Source organism: Perissodus microlepis, chromosome 3 (genome assembly GCF_051167445.1).
Source record: "Perissodus microlepis isolate ML-2025 ecotype Zambia chromosome 3, ASM5116744v1, whole genome shotgun sequence".
NCBI lineage: Eukaryota > Metazoa > Chordata > Actinopteri > Cichliformes > Cichlidae > Perissodus > Perissodus microlepis.
In genome coordinates this window covers 20,160,452-20,185,780 of record NC_140463.1, presented here as the reverse complement: position 1 = coordinate 20,185,780, position 25,329 = coordinate 20,160,452, and the positions used below count along the sequence as shown (strand labels likewise).

The 25,329-nt window shown below is 39.6% G+C and overlaps 2 protein-coding genes and 2 long non-coding RNA genes across 4 annotated transcripts; 1 reads left to right on the top strand and 3 right to left on the bottom strand.

Annotated features, from left to right (window-relative positions):
* Positions 1-1,982: 1,982 nt before the first annotated feature.
* LOC146390457 (uncharacterized) lies at positions 1,983-5,674 on the bottom strand. The gene is made up of 4 exons (XM_084923487.1): positions 5,549-5,674; positions 3,777-3,832; positions 3,310-3,669; positions 1,983-2,499 (listed from the first exon to the last, which is right to left on the bottom strand). Exons 1-4 carry the CDS (start codon positions 5,557-5,559, stop codon positions 2,372-2,374), a joined length of 555 nt encoding a protein of 184 aa, XP_084779613.1. The 5' UTR covers positions 5,560-5,674; the 3' UTR covers positions 1,983-2,371.
* LOC146390456 (uncharacterized) lies at positions 5,641-11,916 on the top strand. The gene is made up of 3 exons (XR_014799837.1): positions 5,641-5,801; positions 6,835-10,921; positions 11,073-11,916. It is a non-coding gene; the product is annotated as an uncharacterized LOC146390456 (long non-coding RNA).
* Positions 11,917-12,584: 668 nt separating this feature from the next.
* On the bottom strand, positions 12,585-18,216 carry LOC146390455 (uncharacterized). Its single transcript, XM_084923467.1, has 4 exons — positions 17,873-18,216; positions 14,767-14,822; positions 14,310-14,669; positions 12,585-13,446 (listed from the first exon to the last, which is right to left on the bottom strand). Exons 1-4 carry the CDS (start codon positions 18,091-18,093, stop codon positions 13,253-13,255), a joined length of 831 nt encoding a protein of 276 aa, XP_084779593.1. The 5' UTR covers positions 18,094-18,216; the 3' UTR covers positions 12,585-13,252.
* Positions 18,217-20,012: 1,796 nt separating this feature from the next.
* Positions 20,013-20,700, bottom strand: LOC146390454 (uncharacterized). Its single transcript, XR_014799834.1, has 2 exons — positions 20,531-20,700; positions 20,013-20,450 (listed from the first exon to the last, which is right to left on the bottom strand). It is a non-coding gene; the product is annotated as an uncharacterized LOC146390454 (long non-coding RNA).
* Between the last annotated feature and the right edge of the window lie 4,629 nt (positions 20,701-25,329).

Below are 25,329 nucleotides of genomic sequence, written 5' to 3'. Positions count from 1 at the left end.
ATCATCATATTGTCACTCATCAGACAGATGATGAAATGTGCACTGTGTTCACTTTACTGTAATCATGCAGGGAAACACCTCTACCTCACGCAGCACGTGCAGATATAAATTCAGTGTTTAATGTTTTTACTGTTGTAATGTTGAAAGGATTCAGATTAATCATGTTAACAATGATGACGATCTGACGTGTTGTAAACTGTCATGGAGTTGTGTGTACTTAATATTATGTACATATTATGTAAATGTACACAACAGACATCTCTACAGGTTCACTTATATCTGTGTTAAATTTAGAGTTAAACACAGCTGGTAGAGCTCCTGTAGCTCTCAGTCCAATGTACAAAAATGTCTGTCCCAAAATCTCTTGAAGTAAAGGTTTAATGACTTATTTTGTAAAAAGAAGTCAGACTGTTTGTGTTTCATTTATTGTTTCCTCCATATAATACAAAAAACACAGAAAGCCGTAAGGGCTGCTACTTGCTGCAGTCTAACATAAAGAAATGGTTCTCCCTTTAAGTTTTTCCTCTAGCTGATCAGAGGCCACTGTTTGGTGAAGGGCATCAACATGTGTAGCATAAATGTATATGGAATTGGTTTACACTGAAAATTAAGCTGTAGAATATCTGGATTTCAGCTAATAATGTTTGTTTTAATACATAATAGATTTATTTAATAGTACATGGAGGGAACCCACGCAATCAGAGAGAGAACATGCAAACTCCACACAGAAAGACCCCGGCCTGATGGTGGAATTGAACTCAGGACCTTCTTGCTGTGCGGCAACAGTGCTAACCACCGTGCCACCGTGCTGGGCTCCCCTCCAGGTACTCCGGCTTCCTCCCACCGTCCAAAGACATGCAGCTTGTGGGGATAGGTTAATTGGATAATCCAAATTGTCACCAGGTGTGAATGTGCGAGTGAATGTGAGTGCGAATGGTTGTCTGTCCCTGTGTGTTGGCCCTGCGACAGACTGGCGACCTGTCCAGGGTGTACCCTGCCTCTCGCCCTATGACAGCTGGAATAGGCTCCAGCGCCCCCCGCCACCCTGAAAAGGATAAGCAGAAGCGAGTGGATGGATGGATTTATAGTACACATATTAGGAAAAAAAAGACCTTGCCAGGAACATGGAGCCTGCAGCTATCAAATCAGTCATGGTCTGTGTCCACTTCGGATCTGTAGACCTGAGTCATCAGTCCTGAGTCTGGACAGTTGAAGTCTGATTCGTCCTTCTCTGAGGGCGTCTTTGTCACTCTGGACTCGTCCTGAAAAAGTTTTCATCCTGACACCTCAACACCTTCAAAACATGAAACAAGACTTAGTCTTTAGGACCAGTTTTGAGGCCACAGAGTATGAAGATGTAGATCCAGGATCTGTCTGGTTTGGCTGTGGAGTTGCCTCTTCTTTTGTTTCTTCTTTTGTTTCAGCCAATAGCTCTTTGAGAATCGCCTTGTTCCAACAAAAAAAAAAATCTATTTTATGTTTGCCAAACTCTGCTATCTTTGGAAATTTTTGTAGATTCAACTTAAGTAATGGGGACAGGTGTGTTTTGTCTTGTAGCAGACTGCCATATACAAATTTCCTAAATAATTTAAAATGAGTTCTTTTGCAGTCTGTTATCCATAGACATAGCAGTGGTTCATCCCTTGAGTTAGGTGAACCAGAACTGTCCTAAAAAATTGTAAATTTATTGATGCATAATATTTTTGTGTATTTTTTCTTTCTCTTTCTTCATATATTTTTATTTTTTATTGAGAAAATTGTTTATTGTTATTTTCATAACGCTTTTGGTCCATCAGCTGTCTGAGAGAAAAGTAAACTCTCTTATATAAATAGCATGCCTAAATATGTTAAATAAGCAGAAAGACCAAGCTTTGAAGAATGAAGCAATTAAGTGGTTAAAAACTCTTGTTACATTATGAAGCTCTAAACTGAAAACTTTGACAGTTGCAGAAGAACATGGAAATAACTTGGCAGAGACTGAATTTGGCATTGACACAGTAAACAAGTCATCTTTATTTTAGTTAAATAATAATGTGCTCACTGAGAAGCTAATGCTGAAAGCTGAGTTGGAAGTTGGAACAAATCTGGGACTCAATAAGCATACAGAGAGGAGAACGTTAGTGAAAGAAGTGCAGTGAATTTTTGAATATACAAAAGCTTGTATTTAAACAAAGATATTTTTGGTTTTAATCTAACATGAAGAAAAGAATCTATGATACTTCATTATAGAGAACATCTTTAGTTGGCTTTAATTGTATGTTGTTGTTTTTTTTTGTCAGAAAACATTCAGATTGAAAGCAGCAACATAAAACATAGGAGATGAAGTAGTTCATTTTAAAAGAGGACTTTCTATCTTATGTTTTCTAAAAGACTACACAAGACCCTGAACGGCAATAATGATCAAAAATATCATGCCACTAACTATTAAAAGTGCACTCTCTAAAACTCCCAGAACAATTTTAATTTGATCCCAGTAGTTCTTATTTTGACTTTCAGCACCTGCAAGAAGAAAAAACAGATGAACTTAGAATCCTCTTGATCAAGACCTTCCCATATCACAGCCTCGCACTTCCGGCCTTCTTGGTCTTCGAAGGACCCGGCCAATGTAGACTGCGAAGGCCGGGTCCTCCGAAGGATGCAGCCTATGAATTGGCACATAGCTGTTATGTCCCTCTGAGTTACTGATTCTGTCACTATTTAGCTAGTCTATAAGTTAGTTTATTAGCCGGAGCCAACCAACCACATGATGTAATGCTCTGTACTGACAGAAGATGGTGCTACCACTACTGAATTACTTATTTCTTAAATTCAGCTTAACAGACAGTGTTACATCTATCTCATTTTTTGAGAGCATGGCTGAATGATGTAAATTAGCCTTTATACTTGTAGTGTTTCATGTCCTCTTTAACAGAGAGAATAACACAAGGGGATAAGACGGAGGAAAACACTCAGGTGGCTTCTTAAACTCCATAAATACAAATACCAAGAATAACTAAAATATAACTATAACTAGAGTTTAAAAATAAAGTTAAATAAAGAAACTACAAACAAATAAAATTAAGAAGCAAATAGAAAACCCTTAATAATAAGCAAGAATGTTAACCCAACAAACTGTCAGTCCAGGCACGGATCACAGCAATTATATTTTGGAACTATTTTTCAGCCATGACTAGACTCATAAACAGCTGTAGGGTAAATTTTACAGGACATAAACAAATTAAAAAATCAGACAAATAATAGAAATCCCCACATACTGCTCAGTGTGACACTGATAATTATACTTTAAAAAAGGTGAAATAAATAACTTACCAGAAACACTGACTCTGCATCTGGCAAAACTGAACCTGTAATCAGTGTTCACCTCACACAGGTACAGACCCGAGTCATCAGTCCTGAGTCTGGACAGTTGAAGTCTGATTCGTCCTTCACTGAGGGCATCTTTGTCACTCTGGACTCGTCCTGAAAATGTTTTATCCCGAGACTTTGACAACTCAACACCATGAATGACACGATACAGGACAAAGTGTTTGTGGCGAGCAATAAGGCAACAAATGATGTTGAGAGTTTTGGTGGATCTGTCAGGTTTGGTGGTGAACGTCCACTCCAGTGTGATGTTGTGGTTCTCCTCTGCCTGATAGCAGGTCTGTGTCACATTGACTACAAATGATCCTGTTGAGGAGACAGAGAGGGAAAGAGAGGAGCAGACACACTGAGAACTGGAACAAATCTGTTGTTGAGCTTTATTTGGAGTTCATAAAGTGAAGCTGTAAACTAACCAGAGACACATGAGGTGAGGATGATGAGCAGCAGGATCCTGCAGATCATCTTCTCCCTGTGAGAGGAGACAGAGGTGAAGAGTCATCAACACGTGAGGTCAAAGGTCAGTCAGTACAGCTCGAAGAAGGAAAATCTACAGTCTGACTTCATTCACTCATTACAACATCTGATCCTGTTCATTATGCTGATTTTTACAGTGAAAGCTCTTCTTCTGATGCTGGTTGCCTTCTGTTTTCTGTCAGGATGATCCCACACTGCTTCAACAAGTTTGAGATCCTCAGGATCAATCAAGCCATGACTGATTGTGTGCAATGTATGCATTTCTATCGAGCTGTACTTTTAATGCTAAAGAAGCTGCCAGTCTGATTTTTTTCCCAGATTTTATTTCATAGTGTACAAAATCTGAACATATCTGAATCGGCATTCATAATTGCATCAATTTTGACTGGCTGAAATACATCCCCAAACTAGGACTCGACATTTACAAATGATTTATAGATGACTGTAGAGACTCGCTGTTGTACCACTCTCCTTACCTCTTCTTTATATACAGATCATGAATTGAACTAAATGTTTTAAATTTGGTATAATAACTCTATAAGACCTATTGCTACTGCATCCCATTTCTTGTGAAGCAGGGGAAGTGAGTTCATTCAAAGAGTGGCTGGGCTCTCCCTCAAAGATATGGTGAAGTCAGTTATTCAAGAGGGACTCAGAGTAGAGTTGCTAATCCTACACATTGAAAGGAGACAGTTGAGGTAGTTCGGGCATCTAATTAGGATGCCTCCTGGACATTTCTAAGGTTTCTAGGTGAAGTGTTTTGGCATTTCCTACCACTAGGAAGCCCCGGGGCAGACCCATGGCTTATTACTGACATTAGGTTTAGGAACAGCTCGGTGTCCCCATGGATGAGCACAAAGATTGTTGGGCTGATGGAGGGCTGGGTTTCCCCGCATAGAGTTTTGGGCCCACAACATGAACACAGATAGCAGTAAAGGGTGGACGCATGGATGAATGTGTAAGTTAGTGTACCCCGAGACTGTTCTACCTGTTACAGTTTCTTAAGAAATTATTCTTGCTAAATTTCTCAGCTAGATCTGGTATTGTCTCCAATATTCTGACAAATTTCAGTCTGGGAAGTTCCCATCAATATTATGAAAGCAGCAAGAACATCTAAGTTTCTTTTTTCTTCCTTTTATTTTTTTAATGACTGTGATACTTAATTTGGGCCCTGTGGCAAATAATAACTGAATAAATAGATAAATAGATAAATAGTCCCATTTATTATACTGGAATTAGATGAGTTAGTGAGCTTTTACTGTGAATGAGAAAGAACCCAGGTATTGTCTCATTGAGGGCTTATTGCTCTCTGCTGCAAATATTAAACACTCAGTGCTGTCTGCGTTAAGCTGCAGAAAATAGTTTGCCATCCAGCTATTAATTGCCTAAAGAGAATCCATTAGAATGGATAGTTTATCCAGTTCACAAGGTTTAAAGTGAAGTACAATTGGATATAATCTACATACAGATAATAGGAAAATAATTTAAAACTACTAATAATAAGGTGTAATGACAAGATCTATAATAAGAATAAAGGTCTTAAAACAGATCCTTGCAGAACACCACGTGAAAATTCAGTTACATCTGACCAAAAGTTTTCCGCTGAGACAAAGTAAGGTTCCCTGCCAAGAAATCCCTACTATAAATCTGCTGTTCTTTTTTGCACTTAAAAATATAAATACTAACATAAAACAACTGGAGAGATACATACTCCTGCTGCATCCTCCTCTTTGAGTTGGTATCTGTTTCCAAAAACAACCTCCAGCTCTGTTATGTATCTTCAGTCTGCCCAAACTGCCCAAAGACACCAAGTTGATATGCAGTGTTACTTTTTATGCTGTATACATAAACAAGTAGCTGGCTGCTCACAGATAGGCATTTTGGCATCAGTCTCTGTGGTTTCATTTTTAACATAGAGTGAACACTATGTTATCATCTCTGCACATTCAGCAGTTTACCAACAGGTAAGGATGTGGATTTTTTTTTAATGAGGTTAGGATAAGTTAATGCATTCCACTAGAAATACATTAACTCTTCTGGTTCACCTTTGTAAAGGGATTGATTTACAGGTGAGTTTACTGCAATGATATTTTCATTATCTATAACTCAGATTACATCTCGATTTCAAATGTCAGCATTTATTTTTCCATCTTCAACTTACAGAAAAAAATGTCAAGTATTGTTCACAGTCCTTTCAGATAGTTTAAATAATTCAGGTGAAATGAGGTTTAAACGGTTTGTGTTTCATGTTTGTACAGTTAATAACAGTTCTGTAATAGTTTAAGTGCACAATAAGAAATGCAATATTGTTCATTTGGCTTCCTTTAGGTCTTCAGAGCTTCTAGAAACACTTCTACAAAGAAGCTGCAGTTTACATTTTACCATAGTCAGAGTCTCCATCTGTTTATCTTTAGAAATTACATTTGGATCAACACAGATGATTTGAGTGTTTATAGATCCTGAAGCACTTTAAATAATCTGTAGCCAAAGTATATTCGTGTTTAATTGAAAAAGAAAAATAAGAAAAGAAAAATATATCACTGAAGATTAAATGTGTGAAGGAAATCTGCACTTTTTTGTGTGTTAGCACCAATTTTGACAGCAAGAAGGCTGTGAATTAGAGATATCAAATTATTCTTATCTCCCTAAATACAGAAATGTGTTCAGTATACACAGCTATCACCACACGCCCACCCTCCGGTCATGACTTATTAACTGGGAGGACGAGAAACTCCTAGTTTCAACTACCTTTACTTGATACAGAACGAACTGTACTCATGTTTAAACTGTCATTATTACCCATATTCATGTTATCTATGCAGTAAACTGAAGCATCGCTTCCTTTTCCTGAGAGTTCATAACACATTATAAAAACTTTACACCTACAACTTACTTGTAATTAGCAAGAAAACATGGTGCAGATAAGGTACACATAACAGAGAACTCTCCAGACTCTCAGCTTTAATTGTGACAGTTCTTTCTTCATTTCCTCAACAGGGAGGTTTGTTGTCAAAAGGATTTCAAACATCAAAAAGGCAGAGGAGGAAGAGACCATTAACATCAATTTGGACAGTTGGATCCAAACGGATATCTCTCTCATCAACGGGATTTGTTTTTACCAGTTGGATAAAATTTTATATAAAATGATAAAAGGTGTTGAGGACTCCCTACACACAGTCTGCAGGATGGGTTCAGTGTGACAGAGACACTCTGGGGGGAAGAAGAGTCAGACTTCGTCTGCCCGGAGTCACAGCTGAAGTCTCTGGAAAATATCCACTCCTTAAACCATTAACAACCAAGTGGTCGAGCACATAAGACTTTTTCCATTGCTTTTTTCTTGGTGGGGTAGTTAAAGGGTTAAGCTAACTGTCTGCACTCATAAACAAAGATTTACCAGAGAGAGAAGACCATAATAAAATCATCTGTCTATGACATTATCTGCAGATGAGTCGGAAGGGAAAAAACTACTAGGTGAAACTGTGCACCCTAAAGCCTGAGATTATACTTCACAGCTCTCACAAGTATTTGTTGACTTTAGTGCAGCACAATGTCACAGTTTTGTTTAATATTATCTGTGATGGTGTATAGGAATTTCTTTTACTTATGTATTAATCACATTATTTTATTGTATAATGCCTTGGTGCCACTGGATTCTAACATGTCTCAGACTCATGCAGTTAGACAGTTGGTGGGGGTGTAGTAAGGAAGTTGGGGGAAGCAGACCACTCCACAGGAAGAATCTTTTCTCTCTTTGAGGACTCTGGGAGGTAGCAAGGGAGTGTGAACCTTAAGGTGTGAAAAAGCTGTGTACTGTCTTTTGTTCCTGGAGAAGGTATTTAACTGAGAGCCATGCTAGACTCAGGGGAGACTCTGACCGTCTGCCCCGCGGTCATGCAGGCTCTCCACAAGCTTGGTTTGTCTGTTCTTTGTTTTTGATTAAAGAATGTTAGCTACTGCTCACTGCTCATCTGCAGGCTTTATTTAATGGAAAACTTCCACAACAATGGCTAACTAAGACAGAGCACATCCTGCACAGCTCACTAGCAACCAAGAGATAGGAAATCATTCACCCCCACACCTACAACCATTTAAGGATTAGCAGTGGCTCTAACATTGAAAGAACACTCATGCAAGCATAGGAATAGAGAGGTTAGATTAGATAAAACTTTATTAATCCCTTGGTTGGGTTCCTCTGGGAAATTCGGTTTCCAAATAGCACAGCACCGAGAGAAGTTAGTTGTGTGAGCAGAATACTATATATACACATATATAAATCCAGAAACATATATAAATAAAGAGTATACAAAAGGGATAAATAGAATAAATAGGAATAAGAATACAAAGGAATTGCACATTTCAAGTATTGAAGTCTATTGCACTGTTGGATATTAACAAACAGTATTGCACAGTGAAAAGGCACTACAGCTTAGTTGTCCTCCACTCCTTTGTCCTCCTGTTTCCCCTCCCTCTCCCCTCCAGAGAGGAGTTAAACAGTCTGATGGCGTGTGGGACAAAGGAGTTTTTAAGTCTGTTGGTTCTTGTCTTTGGGAGAAGCAACCTGTCACTGAACAGACTCCTCTGGAATAGGATGCAAAGGCTACATGGAAATGCAACGCTGCTAACTACTGAAGCACAACAAGTCAAAAATATTCAACAAAGAATTAAATACCACGAATTAAAGATAGGCAGTTTATCAAATTTATTAGATTTGTTTTTATTTTTATTTTTTTTAACCAATTTTAAACTTTGCTTTCTTGGAATGATTCATCTGATATCAAATAAAAGTTCTGAAATATCTTAAAACAGGCGCAAAACACGAACCAGCAGGTTCAAGGCATCAAGCTGTTTGCCTGAATTTGAGCAAAGTAAGACCACTTCTTGCATGTGTAGCCCTGACAATGCTGTTTGTTAACATAAAGTATCCAGTGCTTCTGACTCTCTTAAGTCTCTGTACAGCTCTTCAGACTGTGGCATTGTAAAGAAACCACGGCAGACCCAATGACGTTTTCGTGCTTTTCAGCATCTTTACTGACTTGCTTTCATCAGCGGTTGTCAATTCCACACAGCTGGAGCACAAACACCAACAGCAACAATAACCAGGACCCAGTGCAGACTTTTTATGTCGGTGAGGCATGATTGCAGATGCCGTGCAGTTGCGTCCACCTCCCCTGCAGCAGCAGCACAGACCACGCCCCACCACAGGCATAAAAGTATATTTGACGTTTTTTTGATAAGTAGTGTAAACAGACATTGTGAACTGCTAAACAGCACGTTTTAAAATAAGAAAAATATTAAAGATTAAAAAGCAGAGAAGCTGACCAGTCTCTGTAACTCCCTCTGTTTTACTGCTTTTGTCATTTTCATTTGACTATTACAGCCACGTCATGATAGTGATATGGCAATTCAGTGCTGTTTTGCATTTTAATTTTTGCTGAAGGAGAATTCAGGACAGATGATTTACACAGCAGGTGCCAGGACAGCTGACCTGGTTGAGTCAGCAGTCTGTGCACTGCAGGCTAACACCCATCTGTGTAGGGGCCTGGGTTGAAGTCTTTCAAACCGTTTAATGTCTGTGGAAAACAACATTATACTGACACTGATAACTCTGTGTCCAACTGTGAAAATTTACTGCATTACATGAAAGTGTGACATTACGGTTTTGCTGAAGTTTTATGGGAATTTGTTTTAGATTATGTATCAGTGCTTTATCTCCACTTATTGTATACTGTCTCTTTCAATCCTGCAGCGCAACACTAGTATGGAATCAGCATCAATTCAGCTAAACCCTAGAAAATTGTTCAAGTAAAATACCCCATGCTGTGCAGTTATGCTGCAATAGATGTAGGCTGCTGGGGATTCCCGTGATGCATTGAGTATTTCTTCTTCAGTCACCTTTCTAACTCAGTATGTGTTAATAGACCTCTCTGCACTGAATCGTACTTGTTATTAATCTCTGTCTCTCTTCCACAGCATGTCTTTATCCTGTTTTCCTTCTCTTTCTCCAGCCGGTCGCAGCAGATGGCCGTCTCTCCCTGAGCCTGGTTCTGCTGGAGGTTTCTTCCTGTTAAAAGGGAGTTTTTTCCTTCCCACTGTCGCCAAAGTGCTTGCTCATAGGAGGTCATATGATTGTTGGGTTTTTCTTTGTATGTATTATTGTACGATCTACTGTACAATATAAAGCGCCTTGAGGCGACTGTTCTTGTGATTTGGCGGCATTTAAATAAAACAACTTGAATTGAAATGAATTGTTATGATTGGATGAGACAGTGTGACTCAATGTCCAGTTGTATCCCTGAGAGTGTACCGGAGGAGGTTGTGTTTCTGAAACAGAGGGTCCACAAATGAAAAATGTCTGTTTTGTGAAAGTGAAGTATGATCTAAAAAGTGTCAAGTATCCGAATGATGACCAATAACCATAGCTGGCAACTCAGTCCAGTTTTTTTTTTTCATTGCATTGACTAAATTGCAAAAAATTGCTTATATCTATTTTAAAACTGCAGGATTGTTTCTTGTTTCCCTCAGTAACACTACATTTAGTAGGAAATTAGAAGAGTTTATTTTTAATTCTGTCATACTGACAGAATGACATTAAATGACAGTAGAACATCCTTCAACATAATGAATGAAACAGTAAACAAATCAATAGAAAATACTGTTTTTCCACAAAATTTACATGAAATTACACATTACTTAAAGCGAATTATGCTGTACTTAAAATTACAGTATAATTGTATCAGATTTGTTCCAGTTCTCAGTGTGTCTGCTCCTCTCTTTCCCTCTCTGTCTCCTCAACAGGATCATTTGTAGTCAATGTGACGCAGACCTGCTATCAGGCAGAGGAGAACCACAACATCACACTGGAGTGGACGTTCACCACCAAACCTGACAGATCCACAAACTGTTTCCATCAGGTGTCAACACAAGACTAATTTTAAAACCTTTGGCTTCTATCATGTGTCCAATGGTGTTGAGGTGTCAGCATCTTCAACTGTCCAGACTCAGGACGATGACTCGGGTCTGTACCTGTGTGAGGTGAACACTGATCATGGTGCTGGTTATGAGAGCTGTTGCCTCAGCGTCACAGGTAAATTACTAAGGAGTATTTGTATTATTTTCTTTTTTTCTTCTTTAAATATGATTTCACCACTGAGGATATTAAGGGCATTACTGCTTTTCATAACAGATGCATAATATATTTTTAATGGCAACACATGTCTCTGTGTTTTTTACAACAGCAGCTGATCAACGTCAGAGACTGACACTGTCAAGCATGAGCTTGTACGTTGGTCTGGGGCTGGGAGTAGCTGCTGTAGTTTCTGTGATTATTGGAAAGGAGAAAAAGCCACAAAACCCAGCAGGGAGTGCCTTAGAGACACAACCCATCAGGACTAAGGGGACTTTTTCTGAAGGACCCGCTTCCTGTGAGGACACATCATTTCAGATGTACTTATAGACATGAACCTCTCTCCCAATAACATCTGTTTGAAATGTCAGACAGCAGTTTATGATCTAAAACAGAAAACTGTAGTTTTTCTGTTTCATTATGTTAACCACACTTGGTTTGACTGTTACATAACTAATAATAATAATGATGGATTGCATTTATATAGCGCTTTTCAAGAACCTCAAAGCGCTGTACAATTCCACTATTCATTCACTCTCACATTCACACACTGGTGGAGGCAAGCTACAGCTGTAGCCACAGCTGCCCTGGCACAGCTGCCCCAACTACAGCTGTTTCCCCTGATGTGTAAAGAAAGAAACGATGATCAAACATTTACTGTTTTATTATAAATGTCATTACATCTTTGACATTCTCATTTAACCCCCATATTACTGTTTTAAGTAATGTTAATTTTAAACTTGTTTTGAATCCCACTGTATCTTGTTTTGAGAGATCAAGGAATTCTTGCATGTCCTAACTGACATGGATATGGTTTGGTTAGTGTTGCTTTTTTATTTTGTTTGATATTTATTGTGTTGTTTAGGGTGTTTTACTGAAGCAGTTTGCAATAAGTGCCATATAATAATAATAATAATGCTATTATTAATACTACTACTACTACTACTACTAATAATAATAATATATTTGATTGGATACAGTGAAGTGGTGAGCTTATAGCACCATCATCTGGCCAAGAGGGTGAATTTCACTTAGTTCCATAAGTGGAGGAAAATACTTATTTTCATGGATATTTTTTTCCCTATAAAAACAAATCTATCCATGCCTAAATCATTTTGATGAAATTCTTGTTGCTGTTATGCTCCTCCTCCATAATGCATAAAGAACTGTATGTTGTATCTTCATGCAGGAACAACGTCTCATATTGACCTCAGAATCTGTTTCCAGACATGATTTGTGTCCTGCAGGCAGCGTCTTGAAATCTGAGTGTAGTTCAAAGTTTAGACTGGATTTAAAAGAAGAAGAAAGCATCGGGCATGAGACATAAAATTCCTCCAGTTCACGAACTCCAGCTCAAAGAAATCGAGTTCATCAGCCTGTGTGTGTTGATTTGAGAGAGAAATGAAATAAAAGCAGCAGCAGCAGCAGCAGCCTGCTGCCACAGCTTTAGTTTGAGTTTGTTGAAACCATAAGTTACATTTTAGGAACAGAAACCTGCAGCAGAATTTTACACTTTTCTTTTATTTCTGCTTCTAAAGTATTTTTAAAACCATAAACAATGAAACACTGAACCATCTGCTCACCTGAGACCCTTCTTTATGGAATATGCATGTATCAAAGTCTAATAACAAAGCCTAACTCTTATATGTGCATAAAGAAAGGACTATTTTCTCACTGCATGTTTGTTATTGCAAATCTTGTAAACTCTGTTATTAATAAAGTTTATTGCTGTTTGTAAAAACAAAAGGGTCGTGACAGTGTGCTCCTTAAAGGAACACATACACGTTGAGGAAACAGGAAGCAAATGAAGTGTCTTATCTGCCGTAACAAAGTCCAGTCCCTACTGTCAGGATTAAATAACAGCACATTTCCTTCTTTGGTCTTGTTGAGTCCAGGCACTTGTTAAAGTTTAACCACTGAATACAGCTGATGGGAAAACAGCACATTTATAGGCTAAATCCTCTGGTGGATTAAAGGCCGTACAAACTGAAGCGAGTAGAAGTTTGTTTTTGTTTTTTTTAAAGTTCCCATTTGGTGGCAGGATGAACGTCCAGCTTAGAAATAATAAACAGGACACACATGGGAGCATAACCTACCCCATCATCCTTTCTGCAGTGATACATGAGCACATAATATGTACTTCATATCACAATGAGGCTTTCTGATACTTCAAACATACATTACGCAGTCTTGGATTCTTGAACTTCAGGTTTTCTGCCTGATGGCTCCCTCCAAGTCCTGCTTTTAGTTTCTCTTGGTGCAAAACGACACCACAAAGCTCCTGTTAAACATTTAAATGAAATTTTGGTATCTTCTCAGCTGAGTACGACATCTTAAGGCACAGAAGCGATTAACCAGTAAAACTGCAAAGCCAAGTAAAGCTGCCAGTTCGAATCCCAGTGCAGTGTAGAGGACCGTCCTTTGCATCCAGGTGTGTGCTGATGGACTCAAAGTTGATCCCTGAGGTTTGGAACGAACAGCAGCTGCTGCAAAGGAGAGAAAAATGAAGAGAGAATATTTTAATATCATTGGTAGCTGTTAGCAGTCCCTGTTCTGAAAGCATCATAAAGAAAGAAACAACAAAAAACTTTGATAACAATTGGAGCATAAAGAACTCGATGAACAATAAGATTACTGACAGGCCCTGCTGCTCTCTTATATTGCAGAATTGGTAAATATGAAGTTAAAGGGAACCAACAAGTCAACTGTATATCAGTACAGTGACATATAACCCCTTTAACCTGGGGGGTCGAACTCCAGGCCTCAAAGGCCGGTGTCCTGCAGGTTTTAGAAAACACCATGGGTCAACACACCTGAATCAAATGATTACTTCATTACCAGGCCTCTGGAGAATTATAAGACATGTTAGGGAGGTAATTCAGCCATTTAAATCAGTTGTGTTGGATCAAGGACACATCTAAAACCTGCAGGACACCGGCCCTCGAGGCCTGGAGTTCGACACCTGTGCCTTGAACATTGGAAATTGTCTTTTCTACTCTTTTGTCCAGCTTTAAAAAGGCAAAAAAAAAAAAAAACTTTCAAGGTTCTGACATGCAGACACAGTATCCTTCAGATAGAAAAAAATACAGCTTTTTGCAGACTTTATGCTTTCAACATTTACATTACTTCAATCTTTAAAGCACAGGCAGGAGGAACTTCATCTAATTTTAAATCTTTATAAAAACTATTTGTACTGCTTTTATATATTTATGCTATTTTTAAATAAGTGTTATTCGAATGTATATTTAGAATAAAAACAGATTCTATTATTTGTTTTAGGAAAACAAATATTCTTTGTTGGTTTCTGAATGTCAAGATGGAGTAATTCGTACTGCTTTAACCTTCTTACCACGTATGCTGAGTCGACAGTAGTCAAAACCATAATCATACTCGGTTTTCACCTCACACAGGTACAGACCCGAGTCATCAGTCCTGAGTCTGGACAGGTGAAGTCTGATTCGTCCTTCTCTGAGGGCGTCTTTGTCACTCTGGACTCGTCCTGAAAACTTTGCATCCTGAGACTCTGACACCTCAACACCATTGGACACATGATAGAAGCCCGAGGTTTCATAATTAGTCATCTGTTGACAGATGATGGAAACAGAGTTTGTGGATCTGTCAGGTTTGGTGGTGAACGTCCACTCCAGTGTGATGTTGTGGTTCTCCTCTGCCTGATAGGAGGTCTGTGTCACATTGACTACAAATGATCCTGTTGAGGAGACAGAGAGGAGCAGACACACTGAGAACTGGAACAAATCTGTTGTTGAGCTTTATTTGGAGTTCATAAAGTGAAGCTGTAAACTAACCAGAGACACATGAGGTGAGGATGATGAGCAGCAGGATCCTGCAGATCATCTTCTCCCTGTGAGAGGAGACAGAGGTGAAGAGTCATCAACACATGAAGTCAAAGGTCAGCTAGTTCAGCTAGAAGAAGGAAAATCTACAGTCTGACTTCATTCACTCATTACATCTGATCCTGTTCATGATCTTGTTAGAAGTAACGTTAACTCGGTCACCAAGTGCTGAAAAAAATATTTAGTCAGAATCCTGCTTATGCAACCATGACGGGTGTGGCTTATGACTCAGCTGCAGGGATGGGGTGGAGCAGCAGGTTCAGGGTGTGGTTTCAGGGGAGGCTGACCCACATAGCTGTTTATCATCACTTGGTCATTCATTCCGTATTTCAGTAGGTTAACAGGACCTGACAGGATTGGTGTGTGGTGTGAAGCAACAAAGGTAGCAAACGCTGCAAATAAATATAGCTCGACTTTGACTTCGGTGTGTGCTTCAGGTCCTTCTTGTTAAAGTAACATGTTAGCATCAACTTTAAAAAAAAATTTAAAATCCAGGACAAAGATTATTACAAAAAAAGTCATCAAAACAAAACAAAGCACTTGAGGTAGGTTTGGAAAAGTAAAAATATATCAACACTTTCTAGCTTTGGCTTCTCAAGTTCATAGAGACTCAAACAGCCACAGAGCTATTATGATGTCACTCACCACAGCTGTGCAACACTAAGCATCATTCCCTTCAGCCTCTGGGAGAAAAAAAGTTACTAAGGCATCAGTCTGCACCCAGTACATAGTAGGGATCGGCAGATAGATCGAAATATTAATATTAATAGTATCCATGTCGACGCTGGTATTGGTGTCAGATCAATATGAATGTGGTGCAATCGATACTGTCATTTCTCTTTTCTTCGTTCAGTGTGTCGCTCCCATTTCAAAGTGATCGGTCATCACTGAGGCCCTCGTGTGATGAGTGAATAACTTTTATGCTTAAAAAAATATATATTTAAATTATAAGCAAAACTTAGCTGTGATGAGGATTGGGAAAGCTGGGACTTATGTGTCAGAGGTAATCAATTCAAAAATCATCATTAGGCCGTAACACAGTGAGTTACAGCCACCGACAGGTACAGTGGGAGGATGAAATCAGGAAGGGGGTAAGGGTAGCCCCAACTAGAAAACAGCTTATCCCTAAATCAGGGCCCATTTATTCTAGCGGGCAGTGTTAATGCAGATAAGGGGAAGACACCCTGGGTGAGACAGACTCACTTTGTAGCATAAGGCAGGTGCCTTATGCTACAAAGTGAGCATAAGCACAACAATCATATGACCTCCTATGAGCAAGTGTTTTGGCGACAGTAGGAAGGAAAAACTCCCTTTTAACAGGAAGAAACCTCCAGCAGAAACAGGCTCAGGGAGGGGCGGCCATCTGCTGCGACTATTTGACAAGCTGTAAAAGACACCAAGAGATTAATAGTAACTAATAATTCTCATCAATAACACAGACATGAGTTCATCAGGCCTCTCTGTGTTGATTTGACAGGCAAATGAAATGAAAGCAGCAGCAGCAGCCTGCTGCCAAAGCTTTAGTTTGACTCTGTAGAAATCCAAAGTTATATTTTAGGAGCAGAAACCTGCAGCAGAACTTTAGACTTTTATTTTATTTCTGCTTCTAAATTATTTTTAAAACCAACTGAAAAACAGAAACATCTGCTCAGCTCGCTCTTTCTCTGTGGAGTTTGCATGCCCCCTCCTCCCCTCACCTCACACTGGATTCCTCTCAGTTCTCAAAAAGATTAGTATTTTTTTCCTCTAATATTAAAGGATAACAGATGCATATACCTAAACAAAAGACTATTTTCTCATTGCATGATTGTTATTGCAAATTTGTAAACCACATTATTACTAAAGTTTATTCTTGTTCTTGCTTCACATCTTGGTGTCGACACAACAGGGTAATGGCAGTGTGCTTTTTAATGCAACGCGTACAGTTTTAGGAAACAGGAAGTGAATGAAATGTTTTATCTACTGTACTAAAGGCACATTTCCTTCTTTGGTCTTGTTGACTCCGATTATTGAATACAGCTGCTGGGAGAACAACATATTTATTTGGGGAAAAGAAAAATGTCTTTTCACTCTAGCTGCGGTCCTTCTCCCACAAATCACCTCTGACACTCGTCTCCACCCACTCCACCCTTCCTGCACGCACTTCCTCGCTTCTCTTGTCTTTCGCTTTGGATGGTATTTAAAACTCATCTGCCTTCACTGTTACACCCGCCTCCTTCTCATTCACACACACGTACTCTGACTTACTTCTACTGGCTTTCATTCAACTTCTAGCCAGAGCATCCCTCCACCTCTCCAGGCTTCTTCCACCTGCTCTCTACTCTCACTACAAATCACTATATATGATCTGCAAACATCACAGTCCACGGACACTCTTGCCTGACCTCATCTGTCAGCCTCTTCATCATCACTGCATACAAGAAGCTCTTTCTTGGCATGAAGCCTGCTGCTCACTGATCATCAACAACTTTTTCCCATATCTTCACGGTGTGGCTCATCAGCTTGAGCCACCTGTACTTACTTGGGTTCTGCACATCACCCTTGCTCTTGGAAAATCAGCACCAGCACATTTGTTCCATGATTGTGTTCAACAGTCAGTTCAAAAACTCCACTGCGCTCTCTCTCTCTCTGCCACATATCACACCTGCACAGGTTTGCCATCTGGGCCACATACACTTCCACTCTCCATCCCCTTCACAGCTGCCCTCACTTCCTCTTTATTAACACTTTGCATTTCCTGGATCACCAACCGTCATCCATCACTCCTCCCCCACCTCTCTCTCATTTTTCTTCATTCTCCTCAAAGTACCCCATCCAACCTCTTCAACACACCACCTTCACTCGCAGGCACATTTCCACCTCTATCCTCAATCCAAACCTGTTGCACGTCCTTTCCTCCCCAAGCCAATCGATGTAAGTCCTTTTTTTCTCTCCTTACTGAGACGATCCAACCGTTTAATGAATGAATGAAATGACAGCATCCTTCAGAGCAGAAGTACAAGACACTGCAGGTGAAAATGACCAAGAAATCACTGAGAAACAGCGCTTACCCGCTTACCCTGCGATGACTGTGGACAGGGCACCGTGGGAATAAAACTCTGGTGCTGCTGAGCAAGTGAAGCACGGAGCTACATCCTCACACATGAAAAAAGGAAACACACAAATGTAGCACAAAAACGAACTTCGTGCTCCTATGATTTCCTCTCTCAGATATACCGCTGTCGTCTTCAGTGAGCCCGGGGCAGTGAAGCCCCGCCCTCTATAAACGTTGCCATCCATCGACCAATCAAGTCATTCTTAACTAATTCGACTGAGTTTTTATTTCTTTTTTCCTCTTTTTTTCCTCCGCTTTTCTTGATATTCCGGTTATTTAGATATCACAAATTCAATTCATTTTTGTCCAAACTCACTGTTAAACTTATTTTGTATTACAGATACATGAGCTAAAAATTTATTTTTTATGATCTTTTTTCGGTCTGACGCTGGAGAGACAACTTTAAGACAGTTTTTACACATCGGGGAAGACAACGTGCCCCCTCGTGTACATCTGATTTATCCATGTGCTTGTATTCCTGTGTAGGTGAAAGGGTTAACTGTTGTTATTAACGAGGAAGAGTTCAGGGCCCTATTTCAGGAAGCCGGTTTAGAAAACGAGTAACCCCGAACTGTCCAACTCGGAATATTCGGTTTCAGAAAGCCTGATAACAATTAGTTCAATCAACGCGGAGTTGCTTTAACCCCAAGTTAAGCGCGCGCACGAGGATACATAAAGCCCTGATTAGTGGAGCACAGATTAAGCGAGTCACCATGGAGACGGAGGGAAAGAAGGCGCGGTCAATGTATTTTACAGCGCTTGAGGCCGAAATTCTGATGGCAGCATATGCCGATAACATGCAAATTTTGCGGAAAAAAAGTAACACAGCCTCAGCTGCAAAAGAAAGGGAGCATGCATGGCAAAACATAGCCGACAGAGTCAATGCGTGAGTGTTAATTTAAACATTGATCTTGGGATTTCCACCCATTTAACACGTTATTTTATTATATTTTATTTTTTATTTTATACATTTTATTTTGTGATGTGATGTGAGCGCAGGTGCAACCCAACAGGCCCCAAACGTTCCTGGCAGCAAGTAAAAATGAAATATAAAAATATAGTCCAAACAGGTAAGGTGTAATTGTATTATGAGCCATAGTGCTTGGTCTGTTTGTCCTATGTAAATCAATTGCTGTTAGAGGCTACATTAATTTTCTTCCTGTAAGCACTTATTGAAATTATCTGAGCACATTACAAGTACATATTTGCTTACTCTGTATGCTCAAATGTGACCCGTTATAGCCAACAGAAAAAAAGCGGAGGCCCGAAAAACAGGTGGGGGTCCTCCACCACCACCACTCACAGAGTGAGCCTTCCCTCAGTCTTGGTTGTCTTTGAGAGCATAATGACAATGAAGTGTAAGGTGATTGGTATATGTTTGTTAATTGCCATCTGGTCCCTTGTAAGTTATAAGTGACCTGTATAAACCTCATATTCTATCAGTTGATGGTGATGGTGTACTGCATCTGGTGCAGCCTCCTGTTGAGCCAGACCAACATGCAGTTGTGAGTACTCTTAATACTCCACAGATTATATGAGTTTACAGTAGAACAGCAATGTTGTTAATTTCTTTACTACAGGAAAATAATGAAGAAACATTGACAGCTGTTACAGAGGAGGAAGCAACAGAGACACTTTATGAGGTTTACATCTTACAATGGAAAATATAACAATTGAATAAAATGTGGTACTATAATAAAACCATGGACTTTCTATGTCTCTAACAGAGTGATGATGGAAATGAAGAGGAAGAGGGTCCAGCCACTTCTCCAACAAACCTTTCCTCAGTAAGATGTTCAGCACTGATTTACAACCAACCTAAGTAGGCATGTACTATGAATGTCAATGCTATTTTCTGTGTTTCAATAGCTCCCTGTAAAGCAGCTGTACAAGACCTATTTGATCAAGAAAATAAAAAAATGCGACTTGGAAATGGAACACTTCAAGCAGCAGATCCAAAAGACCAAGATTGAGATTTTACTGCTGGAACATCAGTTAAGGGTGGGTGAAGTGGTCAGAGATGGACGAATTATTTCAGTGTTTGAACAACATAATAATATACTTATTAATACTTTGTGTACAGGAAATACAGGCGACCAATAAAGCCAGTTGAACAAAAAATCTGTTTATTCTTCTTTCAACATGTTGAGGTGATGGGTCAAAGGAAATGATTGTGACATATGGTGTCGACTGACTGCTCTTCCATCTTGTATGTCCGTGGGAGGGTCAGGATGTTCATGGTTTGGATCACTGCTGATGTTTGGTTCAGAAGGACAGTGTTCTCCTCTAATTGTGGCAATGTTGTGAAGAATCACACATGCCACAATAATGTCACATGCCCTTTCTGGGGTGACCCTGAGTCTTTGAAGGCACTGGAACCGGGCCTTAAGCATTCCGATAGTCATTTCAACTCTGGCTCTTGTCCTGCAATGAGCCAGATTATATCGCTGCTGTGGGCCCGGTTCAGGGTCAGGGTAAGGGGTAAGCAAATAGGGTAAACATGGATACCCCCTATCACCAAGCAAGTAGCCAGTGAACTCTCCTAAGACAGAAGGATACACTTCAGTTCAAATGTCCCTGTAGCAATTGGTCTTTATATATTTTAAAGTATTTTCAACTCACCATGTCCAAATTTTGTGCTCAGTGTACATTCACGAAAAATTCGTGAGTCATGAACAGAGCCTGGCCACTTGGCTTCCACATTTGTGATAATGTTGGCAGCATCACATATGATCTTCACAGTGCAGAGAACACAAATTAGCATCCATTACTATAATGAAATGATTTGTTAGTTTGAAATGCTACAGGGAATTATGTACCTGTACATTAATGCTGTAGAAAGACTTCCTGTTCACATAGTCTCCTTCATTTACTGAAGGAGCAATGATTGGAATGTGAGTGCCATCTATACAGCCAATCACGCCTGGGAACCCTGAAAATAAATGTAAAATTTAAGTAGTAGTTCAAGTATCACCACATCATGAATTAAGTTTTGTTCATCCTGATACCTGCAATTTTGTGGAATCCCTCTTTGATAAATCTTGTGGGTCTGTGACCGGGGAACACCACAAACGAGTACAGGAGACGTTTCAGTGCAACTGTAACATTCCTGACTGCCCGACAGACGGTAGCCTTGGAAACGTGCTCAGCGTCACCAATATTATACAGAAAGCTCCCGTTTGCAAAAAAACGAAGTGCAATACAAATAATATGTACAGAACTGAGAGAATGTCCGCGATGTGTCACATGAGCAATATTAGGCCTGAGGATGTTATTCAAATGAATTATACATTGTGCTGAAAAACGGTAACGTTCACACAGAAAATCATCAGGAAATGATAAAATGTCCAAACGCGCTCTAATCACTCTCTCCCGGCGGAGAGCTCTGCGGAGAATTTGGGCTTCAACATCTACTGGCTCTTCAAGGAAGGGGCACGCCATGTCTGACACTTCCTACAGTCAGGTTTCCGACAAAGAGGCGGGGACAGTCAGGGTTAGTTGCAGTAAACCTGCTAGGGGGCAGGTTAGCTTCACGGAGTGTGTCGTCATGGTGACTCACTCAGGCTTCATCTGAACTCGCTTTGTGAAACCGAAGACCTAGAGTTTTCGTTCACTCAGGGTATACTTACTCAGAGTTTGCACTAAACCGGCTTCCTGAAATAGGGCCCAGGTTGCCTTTGTCAGTGTTGTTTGGGCATCAAGCAGAATGGTCGGGACTGACGTGATCTATTACGATTCAGCTGTTTTCGAGGGCACTAGGAAAACATCCACACCCACAATGTTTGTCTAGTGTGCGTGAGACAAATAACAGATCTGGCTGATCAAACCGGTGTTCTGACAAACCTTCTACTTTGGCAAAACGTCCTACCATAAGAAGTTTATGCACATTTCTGCAGTCACAGAGTAATTCCAGCACAAATATAAGTAGGTATGACGGTTTGCCACTTAACGGTGCCCATCAGAGTATGCTTGTAGCTTATATTCTTAAAGCCAGGGTGGTTTACCCGTTAAGGTATGCTTGTAGGTAACATTCACAAAGGTAGCATGGTTTGGCACTTAATTTCACCCGTCAGAGTATGTTTCTAGCTCATATTCACAAAGGTAGGATGGTTCGCCACTGAATTTTAGCTGTTAAAGTATGCTTCTAGGTCAGATTAACAAAGGTAGGACAATTTGCCACTGAATTTTAGCTGTTAAAGTATGCTTGTAGGTCACATTCACAAAGGTAGGATGGTTTGGCACTGAATTTTAGCCATCAGAGTATTTTTCTAGCTAATATTCACAAAGGTAGGACGGTTCGCCACTTAATTAATTTCATGAATTAATTTCAGAAACAACGGGTAGGATGGATTCCCAGAACACCAGCCGTTCAAATGCCAGTTTCCGTCGTAATTGGGAAACAGTATGTGTAGTGATGGGATTTCCGGCTCTTTTTAGAGAACCGGCTCTTTCGGCTTTACTCACCAAAAAGAGCCGGCTCTTTCGGCTCCGAACCGACTCTTCTTCAGGTTGTTTTGTTGCTTTAATTAATTTATTATTAACAATAATATAAAATTATGCACAAAAGGAATTACTAATGTAAAAAAAAGTGGTTTTATTTATATATGTTTATATATAAATATTTACGGTGGCCCCTAGAGACAAAGCACGTACAAACTCCAAAACACAGCTACCTAGATCACTTAAATTACACAATTGAAAGCATACTTGTATGGTTTGTGTATTTATACACAAGCACTCATATATATTCAAATAATTTAAAAAAAATGTTAATTTACCTGTTACTACCACACACCAAATCCGGTCGTTGGTACTTCCTGGCTTGTGTAGCCACTAGGTAACAAAAGCTCAACACTGCGCCTAGCATCCTGGAGCACTTCTGTTGTGTATTGGAGTTTACGTGTGTACGTGCTTCTGAGTTTTTACGTGTTTTGAAGTTTGTACGTGTTTTGAAGTTTGTATGTGCTTTGTCTCTAGGGGCCACCGTAAATATACTTTTATTCATTCACTCCACATAAAATGTAATAAATAAATCATATAATACAAAAACGAACTATTCACAGTTCAACTTTTAACTATTTCAATTTTCAGCTTCTTCCTTTTAAACAAATTTAAGAGCCATTTCATTCGCGACTTACACATCACTAATGTGACGTTAACTGGCTGTAACCGGTTTCAATTCCTTTTCCCCTTATTTTTCAGGTACTTTGGGTTTTTAATCAAACTTATTCTTCAATGTTTTTTATTTGATTTTATTTACTATCGTTTTTTTTTTAAATTTAGTCTCTAGTGTTAGACAATTTTGCGGTTTTGAATTTCTTGTTTGTGTTTTTAGTTTACTTTACTCTTAGGTTTTGATTTGTTTTTGCTCTGTTAAATTCCCTTAAGCTATACTAACAATGAGACTGTGTGTGTTTGGAAATACGGCTCAAAAGTATGGTTGGAAACACCCAGGTCACGTGATTGTGGTTAATTGCGGTTTTGGTGCACTCCACCACAAATTCGCCAGGTGGCCTCGCTTACCTGCTGCTTCCAGGCAGGTGAGGCGCCTGCAGGATTAATATCTTGGCTGATACTTGTTGTTACTGAATGGATGTTTTTGATGCTTCTATTTATAACAAGCGGCAACACGCCCAGATTTAATCGCGACAGTCCATTTCACACTGACCAACAGCTCTTCAACCTCAGCAAACACATTCAGAGGTTGTTCAAGGAGGATAAAGAAACTTCATTATTGTTATTATTATTATTATTAGTATATTACTGCTCTGGAAGCCATATCTGGTGACATGGGCATGATTTATTCAGATTGAACCTGCATGTATGAGATTTCACGTTACAACAGTTGGAATAATAAAAAAAATATAATAATATTAATATTTTCTTGAGAGTTAGTACGAAGTAGACCATGTGCAATTAATGGATTTTTTTCTTGCTTTTTTGCAGGATGAATCGTCCTTCAGTTTCTGACTGAGCCGTATGTGGGGGAAACTCAAACATTAAGTGCAGCCGGCTGAAGCGGAAACAGCATGGACTTAGTTTCCTGTTAGAGGATCAGGGTCAGGAGAAGGGATGTCAGGGTTAAATAGTTTATTCTTCATAGAAGTGATGCTGGACATGGGGTGTATATGCGTGGGGGGTGTGTGTGTGTGTTAGAAGGAAATGTCCAGTGCACGGTAAGCCGCAGAGTCAGCAATTAAATCGGAGCTGCAAAGGCAACAGGTCCTGTGACTGTAATTAACTTCTTCACCACCAGGTGGTACTGCTGGGTTTCCCAACACACTATATAGAGCATTTTCTATTGAAAGTAGGAGCAATAGAGAAAAATAGAACTGAGAAATGTCTGCCTCTTTTATTGTGACATTGAAAGTTTCTTTTCAGATCATTTAATAAATTTACAGCACAGAGCACATCTCTCTCTCTCTCCGTGCCAATATTTATTTAATGACACTCTGGGTTTCAGTGATTGAACAGTCTGTATTGATCTTTACAATCCACAGCAAAAACAATAATGAGATCAGATATTGTTTTATTCCTTACATGTGTGTGCGCCATTAAAAAAACCCCAAAAAAACCTCTGGTTCATAAAAGAAAAGGTTATTCCCCGTGCCTCGCCTGCCTGGAAGCAGCATGTACACCACCTGTTGAAACTTGAGTGAAGTCCCAATACCGCAATTAGCCATGGTTACATGACGTGTGTTTCAACCCACCCACACCTTGGAGCAGTGTTTCCAAACCTCTGAGCTTAGAAAGCTCGACACAGTGTGGAAATGTCATTACTGAGCGCCCCACCCAAACTCAGCTCAATAGTGCTCAATAGTGAAGCTAGTGCTTCATTACAAGCTCTTGTAATGCTCTCTTGTATCAAATGCTGCCTCTGCTACACTGACTGTAGTCTATCTATCTATCTAGATATAGATATAATATAGATATTGTTTAAATAAACATTGTTTATTTGAAGCTGAAATTGAGGTTGTATCCGTCTCAGAGTTTCCATCAGTACAAACAGAAAGAATCTATTCATGGTCTAGTTTGTCATTCATACAGACACCAACAGGAATTTTGCTTCAGCAATTACACAACAGCTTCAAAGCAAATTGGTGACAGCAGCGCTTACAGTACACATGACTGCAGCCTCCTCAGGCACCAGTATAAGGGACTGACGACTCCTCAAGTATCTAGTATGTTGTGTGTTTCAAGTGTGTGACCTTCACTGTCTGTGTGTGTAAAAATTGCTCCATGATGTGAATTTAAGAACCGCAGCATGAAATATAAGATGAGATATGAATTGTCATCACTCTGAGTTTGTTGGAACACCTTTTACCCTCTTTTCTGTGCCTTCAGTCATTTGCTGGGGAATCCAGAGACACGACAAAGAGTCAGGGACTGGTTTTAGTTTTACTGCCAGGTTAGATGCAAGT